Source organism: Simochromis diagramma, unplaced genomic scaffold, assembly GCF_900408965.1.
Source record: "Simochromis diagramma unplaced genomic scaffold, fSimDia1.1 OVJJ01000343.1, whole genome shotgun sequence".
NCBI lineage: Eukaryota > Metazoa > Chordata > Actinopteri > Cichliformes > Cichlidae > Simochromis > Simochromis diagramma.
The window spans coordinates 14,666,665-14,677,818 of NW_024386831.1; the positions used below are offsets into that span (position 1 = coordinate 14,666,665).

Below are 11,154 nucleotides of genomic sequence, written 5' to 3' on the forward strand. Positions count from 1 at the left end.
AAGTCTATCCAGCAGACGTGTGGTCTAAAACCAAAAACAGGCAGTAGTCAGTGTTTGTAACAGTTTATTGAAACTTTTGCCCCACGACAATGATTTCATATCTAATGCCTTCAATAGTCAAACTGCTGGTGTTACAGTTTTAATTACATACTTGACAGAAATCGGTGATCACAAATAAACAAGTTTGTCTCACCTCGACTCTGCATGCACAAAGCTATTTTAACAAAAGTAATTATCTGGAAAATAACCTACTATACTGAACATGATCCACTCAGACAACTGCAGATAGTGTAACATGGAAAACAAGGACTTTTGTCAGTTTAGCTGAATGAGCCCAAATAATACAACCACAGCACTAAAATACTGTATTAAGTTTCCTTATAGGACACAGAAGAATCATGTGGAAAAGAGTTCAAGGTTGTAGTATCTTCTTAGCATAACAGAAAACCACAAACACTGACCCAATAAACCACACCAGCTGCAACACTCCCAATAAATACCCCCAACATTCTCAAGCTAGCATGTAAAACAAGTGCAATACAACAATTTACAGACAGCAAATCAAACCTTTTTTCCATCACGTTACTTTTTAACCAATACCCTGTTAGAAATTCCCTAATAAATAAACAAAAGAAACACAAGAAGTGCTTAGAAGACAGCAGCTTAACAAAAAGCAAAGCTTTTAATTTCACATCAGCTGTGCTTTTCTTTCAAAGTAACAGACTCCACAAAAACAGGGGAGAGAAACTCTACGCACAGATAAACTGTAACAGGAGAAACTAAAGTTCACAGTAATTAAAACAGACAAAGGAAAAGCTTCAGAGCAGCAAAGCAAACTAAACTTTTGCTGATACCTGTAAGGACAACCTCACATAAGAGCTTTAATACATTGTCCTCCGACCCCGATGGCTTTGAACCCTGCAGACCGCTTGTTTTGCTGAGACCTCTGCTAATACAAACAATACAACATGGCTTTTAAGTCTTATTCTTAAAGCATCACAAAAATGATAAATGTCCTGATAAACGCATCAGGTGATCTTTAGCTCATCAGACAAACATGACACCTTTGCAAGCTTTGTCCACCAGAGAGCGCTGACAGCTGTGCAGTACCATCTTGTTCATCATTTAAAGAGAAAACATGAATGTATGTTTAAATTGTTGATTTCTCTGCACCTGCAAGTTTTTCATGTCGAATATAAATATAAAACATAAAAAACATACAGCTTGCATTTGTTGAAACCTGGTCCTGGTAGATAACAGTTAACATTTAAGATGAATGGAGAAAACCCAGAGCTGCTGCACTTTAAAGTACTGATCATAACAAAGCCATTGTTCCATGTGGATTATATGGCACTAAAACTTTGTTCTATTATTCTTTAAGCTTTGTTTGTAAATAACTGAAGGGTTTGATGTAATTACTGCCACACGCTCACACATTCGGTTACGTCTCTTGCGCACTTTGATTTACATTTGATCTACAAGCTACGAAATGTCGTCATGTCCTTTGGCTCTTTGCTCGGGACGCACCAGTCGTCTGCCTCGTGGATGGTGTTGTAGTGTTTCCAGGCTGACTTGTTGTACACCGGGAGCCTCTCGATGGACTCTGTGGATAGTGCCTAAAACGTGATTGAAGGGGAAAGAAAAAAAAGATACTTTAGGAATGTGCTCTTCTCTCTAAAAGAGGCACTAATGCTGCTTCCGTGAAACTGGGTTACCCGTATGTAGATCACAGCATCGATTCCGTAACCCTCCATAGAATACAACTTGAGGTCTCCTTGAAAGTAGCGAGCGTACAGTCGTGAGATGGGCAGGCCATACCCATAACCAGCCTAAAGAGAAATGAAGCAGAGTTCATCCAGATAAAGTCTGAAACAACAGAGCAGCTCCATGACAAAGACAGCATTCACTGGAACAAAGTGACTGGCTGTGGATTTTCTCTGGAACATAGGGGAAAATTGCAGCAGTGCTTTTTGTTTTGATAGGTGGGACGTGTGAAAGCCCTGCAAAAGCCAAGTATGTGTGTCGAAAAGGAACTCTAGAACTTCAGGGCGTATACGGGATAGCTGGATAGCTACCCCAGCTGTGGAGACGCTGGTACAGCTGTTTCCATTTTCAAACACTCACTGATTGATTTCTCTTTGACACTGATTCAGTCACTAGTGATGATAAATTAGGAGTATTCACCAGAGGAGCAGCACGTGAGCCGTCGATGCTGGGTCTCGGAGCAGTCGAGTACGTGTAGGTGAACAGCCTGTCGATTTTACGCAGTGGCACACCTCCTCCACGGTCGCTCACCTCACAAAGCAAACAGCACGAATAAACACAAGCTCCTCCAAAACGTACACAAAAACCTGAAGGAGTTTTCAATGCCAAGTTTGCTGCTTTAACCTTTACTGTACAGGAGTTTATCTGCACATTTACCTTGACTGTGAGATCTTCAGTTCCCAGAGCAACCTGTGTATGGATAGAAGGGTACTCCATGGCATCTCCGTATAACTCCATGGTGGCCCTCATGGCGTTCTGTGACAAGTGTTTATCCAAATGTTTAACATTGGAAAAGAGATATTTTGAAATATAAAATGCTGACATATATGAAGACAGGCTTTTAAAAAGCACCTTATAGAGTTCAAACACCATGTGATACAGATGAGATGGAACATAGACCATGGTGACAGGTTTCCCCTTCTCTTTGGCTATCAGGACAAACAGATGATTGGAAAACATTTGATTACGTTACAATTCATTCATTAACCAGTTCAAAGAGCGGCATCATTGAAACTGTTTGTGTTGTTTCTTCTAACTACGTAAATTACCATTGAATTCCTCCAGGACCAGCTCAGGAGAGTTCATGTAATACCGATCACAAAGGTTTCTTGCATTTTCGTAGGCATCTACAAGGAAGTGGTTTGTTTTTGTTACATGGCGCTTGAAAACTGGAAGAACAGCATAGATTAACACTTTTCTCCGGCATTTTTCTATAAATATAAGAAAGTCTCACCTCTGATAACCTCGCTGACCCGACAGTGTGGATCAATACTGCCAATCTGTTTGGGGTGTGCAGGATTCACCTTCCCTCCAAAGAGCAGAGCTACAGAAAAAACACACAACATGAACATTGTGAAGTCTTAATACTTACTGATATTTGTCTCTGTAAGTTCAGGGTTTAATGTGAGACTTTTTGATTAGAGCTAAAACAAAACTGATGAGCAGTACCATCCTGAGGGGACCTGAGCCGTAACGAGTTCTTCCAGTGTCACCATATGCAGGAAATTCTAATAAAAACTTTGGTTGAAATTCCATCCACTCATTGCTTATCTGGGTTCAGGTCACAGAGTCCACCTTAAGCAGATATGCCCAGACCTCCCTCTACCCATCCACCTCCTCCAATTTATCCAGGGGGACATTGAGGTGTTCCTAAGCCAGAAGAGAGCCATAAACTCTCCAGCGTGTGCTAGGTCTCTTCCAGGGCCTTCTGCTGGTAGGATATACCTGAAACACCTCATGCATTGATTAGGTATCCTGGTCAGATGCCTGAACCACTTGAACTGGCTCCTTTAGATGTGGAAAAGTGGAAACTCTACTCTGAGCCCCTTCTGAATGACTCCCGATATTTAGCGATGTCCAAAATAAGCCATATTTTATTTATTTATCTACAATGTTTTTATAGCGTAGCTTTACGCAAGTGAGCTTGTTTTGGTCTTTGCTGTCTGTAAATAAAACACAAGTCATTTAGTTTTTGTGCAACTGCCAGAAAATGACACTGGGTGGGGTCTGTTGATTCCCGGTTTACTGTAGCAGGAGTTTTAAAACGACACAGACAGCCTGAAACCTCAGATATCTTCTCAGCACAGAAGTCTGGCTCCTGAACCCAAGGGCTTTCATTTCCAAACAAGTACAGCTCAGCAATCACATTACAAAAAAATACAACATGTGCTCACTGTGCTGGTTGAGCAGCATCCTGATGGAAATCCTGCTCATGTAGAAGCGATCCAGAAAATACTGAACATTCTGGCTGACGATGGGATCTGTGCCGTACGCCTCCTTGTACTCCACAACGCCCTGAGCCATGGTGGGAATGACATCATTGTGGCGATTTCTGATATTTATCACAGCATCTGTGAAACTAATTGAAGACATAAAAATTAAGGCAATGCGTGAAAAGAATCTGCAGGAATAGATGAGCTGTTGCAGTGGTTAAAAGAGGAAACCTACTCATATGTGACTTTCTCGTCGTCTGCATTTTTGTCTTTGAACTCGAGAATCTCCTGAAGACTCTGCATGTACCTACATGGGGGAAAAATTATCTTTTTGTATTTCACAGACTGGCAAGAGTTAAATACTGTTAATTCGTTAAAATTAAGTGGAAAAAAAGGAGAACCTGCATACCAGCTCTGGACCAATCGGACTGATGGCGTCCTCAATAAGTTGTCTGGCAGCAAGTTAATTTCCTTCATGATGTTGGCCAGCCTCACAGGTAACTCCTGTCTGAGGAAGTTGAAGGATGTTTTCACACATGCATTTTCTGAACCTGAGAGAGAAACAAAAGGCACATTTTTTAATAATTTTGCTTGAAAAATGGGAAACAGGTGGAGCAAGCTACTGAACATGTGCAAAGATACATATAAATACAAATATACAAGGCAAAAAATGTACTGGGAAACTGGAATACTTGGGACTGTCGGCCATTTGGTTTTGGAACTGAAGAAGCCTCTCCGATGTGAGGTGAAACGCCTTCAAGACACTTATAGAAGTCCAGTCACTTTCTTTCCCAGCTCCTTAAACTACCATGAACAGGATGACTGAGAACCTACAAAGACATCTGCTGCAGATAGTTTTTAGGCCTGGCACTTCTTTTTTGTGCCCTACTTGTCCAGTTTCCAGTATAAACAAATGCAAGGATTACTATGAACACTAATAAAGTCTGGTCCTTAGAAGCATTACTCAAATAAATCAACACTTTTGCACAATCCTGTAAATGTAACATGATAAAAGTTTTTCCATGTCACCCACTTCTAGTTAGCATCAAGGCTGGATTACATATCAGATGCAAAACTACCCCCAAACCATTCAGGCTCCATAACCTCTTATAACTGTAAACCTTCCATAGTTTCAGCAAACTGGACCATTTTCAGTATGAAATAGAGAAAATCAACCAATCAATCAAGGGCCTAACATTCATTCTTACATTCAAGTCTTCAAGCTTGACTTACACAGACAGGGCATATATCCCATTAGCCATGTGTTAAGAGATACTTTAAAATCCCTTCCTGTTTAATACGAGGAAGTGTAATAAGGGGAGGCTAGATGATTTTAAGAGTATCATTCGTCTTGTGAAATACATCCTTGTGGTATCAACTACCTTTACATCACAGAAGGAAAAGCTTGTGTTAGGACCGTTTGTATGGCAGTTATCCTCGGTTTAACTTTACATGAGTTTGTTTTTTCTATTTCCATATAGTTTCCTGAATGTGTATGAATCATACACGTTGTATGATGATTCTCCTTATTTTAGGGCAGAGTATCGTTAACGATGTAGTAAAGCATTATGTTAGTAAATATCTACTAGTCTTGCAGCTTCTTACCAAAATCCAGAAACTGCTTCATTGATAGAGGGGATGGTGAGAATTTGGAATAGTAGTCGATGTCCTTCCCTATGGACACGCTGCTCCTCAGAAACCTTAAAATCCTCATGCTGGCACGTTTTGTATTGCCTCACTTCCAGCTGTGACTGCTGCTTAATAAATAAATAAACAAACGGTACTCTTTTTTTTAGGTTTAATTGCAATTAGCATCCACAGCAACAGAGCCTAGCGAGGGCTGCAGCTTGGTTTGCTAATCTGTGTTGACACAAGCTTGTTAGCTAACCTTAACAGCCTGCCAACACACAAGTAATTAATGATTTGTTTTTTTCGTAATTTGGTGCAGTTTCAGCCTCCATTCTCAGAGCTTCGGCACTGTTTTCCTAAATCGCCTTTTACTTCAGCTTCTCGTGGTCGGATGCCTGGAAGACGTAGAAAATTGTCACCGTGGAAAGGAGAGTGTGCGGCCAGTAAATTCAAAGACGTCACAGCGACATCAAGATAAGCTACCTCTTCAAGCAAACTTTATTGACCAAAATTTGGTGTAACGTTATAGATAAACGTTACACAGCCAAACTGTTAACGTTGAAAAACAATTGAGGAGTTTTTCAGAAGTTCCCGTAAAGTTTGTGAACTGGTTTCTTGTGGTTTTGAAGCAATTTTTGAGTTAAACTAACATAGGCGTGTGTAACAAAATAGAAAAATATTCGTTTTGCTTTAGAAAAACGTTCTAATAACGCGCCCTCTTGTTACTTAAAATTATTTGTATCTTAACTTTATAGAATAATGTTCATTTTATGTAACTTTCGATTTTGGTGGGAAGCAGCTCGCACTGCGTACAAACGTAAAACCTCTTGTTGTTAATTTGGTCTTTGATAACGTGAGCGTCCTAATCTCCGACGTATGTCTGCTAGGTGACAAGCCAAACCAATCAAAGTTTGAGTTGTCTGAAATTATAATTCTAATTGGTCGTTAGACCTGCCAATATTACTAAGAAAGGCGGGTTGTACTCCGCTAGACAAAATACAGGGCAAATAAACAGCTTGTTTTTCAGGCCAACTGCCGTCATTTCCTTTAGTTGACTACTGAACTGCCTACTTGAAAAAGTGTCGAGGCGGCTAGCCACGTTTTTAAGAAGGATATGTTGCCAGTTTTCTATCGTTGTTACGACTAAAGTAACATTAAGAAGGGTGTAGTCAACTTTATTAGACGCCAACGTCTAGAAAGCCGTCGTAAAAGAGAAGCCGATTCTTCGGTAAGTTCCCCCTGGTGTGTGTGTGTGTGTGTTTGTGACCCGCCAAAAGCTAAATGATTCAGCGAGGAAGTAACCATTTTGTGCGTTCGTCGATTTTAATAATGTTATTTTTTTTTTTACCTTTAAGGAGAAAATGAGCGGCGCTTTCACTTTTGGGCAGCCCTCTTCGGGCTTTACTTTCGGAACGCAGAAAACCACAGCCTCGGCCCCGGCCCCGGCCCCTACCACCGGCTTTGGACTGACAACGTCCACTCCTGCAGCCACCGGAGGGGGCTTCACTTTCGGCTCATCCATCCAGACCCAGAGCAGTACCAACCCCACCGGTGGTTTCAGCTTTGGCACCCCAGCAAAGTCCACAACAGCCGGCGGGGGTTTCTCTTTTGGGGTACCCACCACAACCTTTGGAATGAATGCAGCTCCTCCAACCACAGCAGTAGCTTCAGGGTTGACTTTGGGCTCCACGGCGACTCAAGCAGCAGGGTCGGGGTTCACTCTGGGTGGAGTTTTGTCTGCGCAGACCACCGCTACTGCACCTGCAGGAGGGGGCTTCACCTTTGGAGCTGCATCTCAGGCTCAAACCCAGCCTGTAGCAACAGCTGCACCAGCAGCCTCCACAGCACCAAGTGGTCTCTCATTTGGAGGGTTCAGCTTCGGAGCTACCAAGGTCCAGGTGACATCAGCGGCAGCCTCCACCACCACAACCAACACCAGCACCACAGGTGGAGGCTTCAGCTTCGGCACCAGTGCTCCCTCCAGCCTTGCCCAGCCAACCTCCACCGCTGCTGCTGCTGCTGCTGCTGCCGCTGCCGCAACAGGACAGGGTGGAGGGTTTACCTTTGGGATTAAACCGTCATCAACCCCAGCTCCTCCTGCATCCACCCAGGCCCCACCATCTTTCGGGCCTTCTCTCTTCGCTCAGCCTGTCACAACAGCTGCTGCCACAGCTGCAGGTCCAGGCTTCGCTTTCAATGCCGTTTCAGCTTCAGCAGCAAGCACATCCACAGCAACAACCACGGCTACTGGTGGAGGTTTGACTTTTATGATCAAACCTCTGGTTCCAGCAACCACCACATCTGCCCCCGCCTCTACCGCTACAGCTGCAGCCTCCACGACAGGTACTGTTACAGGCTTCTTGCTGGGAGCCAAAACTTCATCAATCACAAGCACCACGACAGCTGCTTCAGCCACAACCACTGCCAGCACCACCAGCACAGCTCCTCCAGTGATGACCTATGCCCAGCTAGAGGGGCTCATTAACAAGTGGAGTCTTGAGCTGGAGGACCAGGAGAGACATTTCTTACAGCAGGCAACTCAGGTGAATGCCTGGGACCGCATGCTGGTGGAGAACGGAGAGAAGATCACATCCCTCCACAAGGAGATGGAGAAAGTGAAGCTGGATCAGAGGAGGCTGAACCAGGAGCTGGATTTCATCCTGTCCCAACAGAAGGAGCTGGAAGATTTGCTCTGCCCCCTCGAGGAGTCGGTAAAAGAGCAAAGTGGAACCATCTACATGCAGAACGCCGACGAGGAGCGTGAAAGAACATACAAGCTCGCTGAGAACGTGGACGCACAGCTGAAGAGGATGTCGCAGGACCTGAAGGAGATCATCGAGCACCTGAACACGTCCAGCGGCCCGGCTGACACCAGTGATCCGGTAAGATGACGCCTCCAGTTTTTGATAATCGATAAGATTAACAAAGATTTGCTCACGTAATTCATGTCTAATTTCCTTTTTTCATCATCAGCTGCAGCAAATCTGTAAGATCCTCAACGCCCACATGGATTCACTTCAGTGGATCGATCAGAACTCTGTTCTGCTGCAGAGAAAGGTCGAGGAAGTGTCCAAACTTTGCGACACCCAACGAAAGGAGCAGGAGAAAACCTTCCGGTTAACATTCGACTGATCTGCAGTAAATACTTTTACTTGTGTGCTTACATTTTTACTCTGTAATCAGAGGTGTCATCAGGGCTTTAGATGGTGTAGATCCAACCTTCATTACTGTTATTTTGAGTTTTCTTGGTTGCATAAAGATTGATATTTTCAGTGCATTTGCCTTTAGAGTAGTGAAAAGGATCCTCTCTTTCTATGTCAATTGTTATGTTTGTTCTAAAAAGTCTGATTAAATAAACCTTTGGAATGGAAGTCTTTTTTTTCTTTGTTTTGTTTTTTTTAATTATCGGGCATTAAATACAAAATTCTTTTCTGTGTCAGAGGGAATGCTTTGTTCACATATCCGGTGCCCCTGTAATAGCTGAATTACAGCTATGCATATATATTTTGATAAGAGAGGTGTGGATGGAATTGATTTGTTGTATTTACAGATTTGAGTTTGTGCAGTAAACAAAAAAACAAACTGTTGATGGACAAATAAGGAAAACATGAACTTCTACCATGCTGCAGGCCCTTCTGGTGCAAACAAGCCATATCTCTTATTACTAAAGATAACTGTTTTTCAGAGGTTGTCAACATGGCACGTTGAACAGGCCACATAATACTTGGACTGAAATGGATGCAGGATTTGTTGCTTTTTATTTTGTTAGACTGGCAGCTGAAAATTTTTGCATCAGTAATCATTTCCTGCAGGAACCACTTGGTGATACTCAAAGCGCTTCCATCACAAGGATCAGGGTCTAAATTAAGTTTCTGGGACTTCATTAAAGTGCTATTTCCCGATTTTGGGACTTGTTGGTAAGTCGGCTGGCTTAGCCTCTAAAAGCAAGGTGTCAAACTCATTTTGGTTCATGGGCCAAATACAGCTTAAACTGGCATGTAGGCCAATCCAGTAGCACCACTGTGTAACTTTAATTTACTTTATACTTTATTTTCCCTGAAGAAGAAACTTGTTCTGGATCCCAAACAAGAAAAGTTTTTTATAACTATAATAAAAACTGTCAAGAAATTATTACTAGCTGAAAAGTAAAAAAATTACTGTAAATCTTAGTTTTAGCATCGGTTATTACAATATTACAACTGATGAGACTTTGATGATTATCGAGACTCTGAATGTCTTCAAGACTCAAAGTCAAAAGTCAAAGATTTCTGTTTTTAAGGTATTACCTGTACTGATTTTCCTAAATCTTGTCTCTGACATATGCAAATTAAAAACACCCAAACTAATAAAAACGAAAGACTTTCAAACAATGACAGCTAAACTGAAGCAAGGAAACCCACCGTGGAATCAAACCAAAATGAAACTGAATTTTAAAAACAAAAAAAATCAATGAAATTTATTTTTAAAAAGCAGGTTAAAAAAAAAAGCTTTCTATCAATTTCTACTCCTGTGTAGTGAAGCTGGGCTCACCACAATAAGAGCCCCAAAACACATTTCATTGAAAATCTGGAGTAACTAGTGATTTCACTGGACTTTTTACACTTTGCAAAGCCATACATTTCTGATGATGATCATAGCCAAGCTAAGATTTCAGTTTTCATTTGCTGGTTATTTTTTAAAAATGCAGACAAATTGTGCTGGAAGCCTCTTAACTCTTCAGTTTACAGCTTTTATTAAGAGGAAGTGATTCTGCCAGTAGAGTCCAATTTTTAGTGCCATAAATAGTTGTTTGTTATGTTTTATGTAATTACTCATTTACATTCTGCCTGACTGGGCTGGAAGAGTCGGGCAGAATGGGTCTGGAAGTTGAAGACAAATAATGCCCCCCCCCCCCCCCACGCCTTAAAACCTAGGTAAATTATATTATTTAAACAATAAATTACAAAAAGGAATCAATAAATAAAAAATGCAAATGAAGAAAATATAATACAAATCAAAACTCATATATGCAAAATAATATTTTTTTTTTTTTTTTTAATGGCTAGAAACTCAATTTTCAAAAATGAGAGTTTTCTAAAAACTGCTTCATGGTTCAGACTTTAAAGGGTAAAATTTGTATTTATCAGCCATTAAAAATGCTCATACGGATAGATCAGCAGATAACTAATACTGGCTGCTAAATCAGTCGGGCTCTTATCGTCAGCAAAGAGTTTTCAGATCTTGTTCTGAACAATAATTTATAACACCATTATTTATAGAACACTTTTTAAAACATACTAAGTTCTTCATGTTGTGATATCTCCAAACACAGTACATATAAATGCATGTTCTAACATAAAAGCAGTGGCAGTGGTAGTTTTGCAGGTTTTACTACGTTTAGTAGTAAAACCTGCAAAACCTGCAAATGAATTAATCGTTAATTGTTCAGTAACAGGTTTAAAACTTTGCTTTTTGCTAAATCATACAGGTAGGGCTGGATCGGGTGACCCTGAATTCTCTCTTAGTTATCCTCCATTAGGTGTAGGCTCCTGTGGGATTCCCATAATGC

General features: G+C 41.3%; 2 protein-coding genes across 2 annotated transcripts; one reads left to right on the top strand and one right to left on the bottom strand.

Annotated features, from left to right (window-relative positions):
- Positions 1 to 47: 47 nt before the first annotated feature.
- pdk1 (pyruvate dehydrogenase kinase, isozyme 1) lies at positions 48 to 6,189 on the bottom strand. Its single transcript, XM_040028105.1, has 12 exons — positions 5,866 to 6,189; positions 5,583 to 5,731; positions 4,387 to 4,528; positions 4,213 to 4,284; positions 3,939 to 4,123; positions 2,999 to 3,088; positions 2,814 to 2,891; positions 2,617 to 2,693; positions 2,422 to 2,520; positions 2,185 to 2,295; positions 1,716 to 1,829; positions 48 to 1,616 (listed from the first exon to the last, which is right to left on the bottom strand). Exons 2-12 carry the CDS (start codon positions 5,689 to 5,691, stop codon positions 1,476 to 1,478), a joined length of 1,218 nt encoding a protein of 405 aa, XP_039884039.1. The 5' UTR covers positions 5,692 to 5,731; positions 5,866 to 6,189; the 3' UTR covers positions 48 to 1,475.
- A 214-nt stretch (positions 6,190 to 6,403) lies between these two features.
- On the top strand, positions 6,404 to 8,977 carry nup62l (nucleoporin 62 like). The gene is made up of 3 exons (XM_040028104.1): positions 6,404 to 6,834; positions 6,962 to 8,488; positions 8,580 to 8,977. The coding sequence occupies exons 2-3, from the start codon at positions 6,968 to 6,970 to the stop codon at positions 8,736 to 8,738; spliced, it is 1,680 nt and encodes a 559-aa protein (XP_039884038.1). The 5' UTR covers positions 6,404 to 6,834; positions 6,962 to 6,967; the 3' UTR covers positions 8,739 to 8,977.
- The last annotated feature ends 2,177 nt before the right edge of the window (positions 8,978 to 11,154 follow it).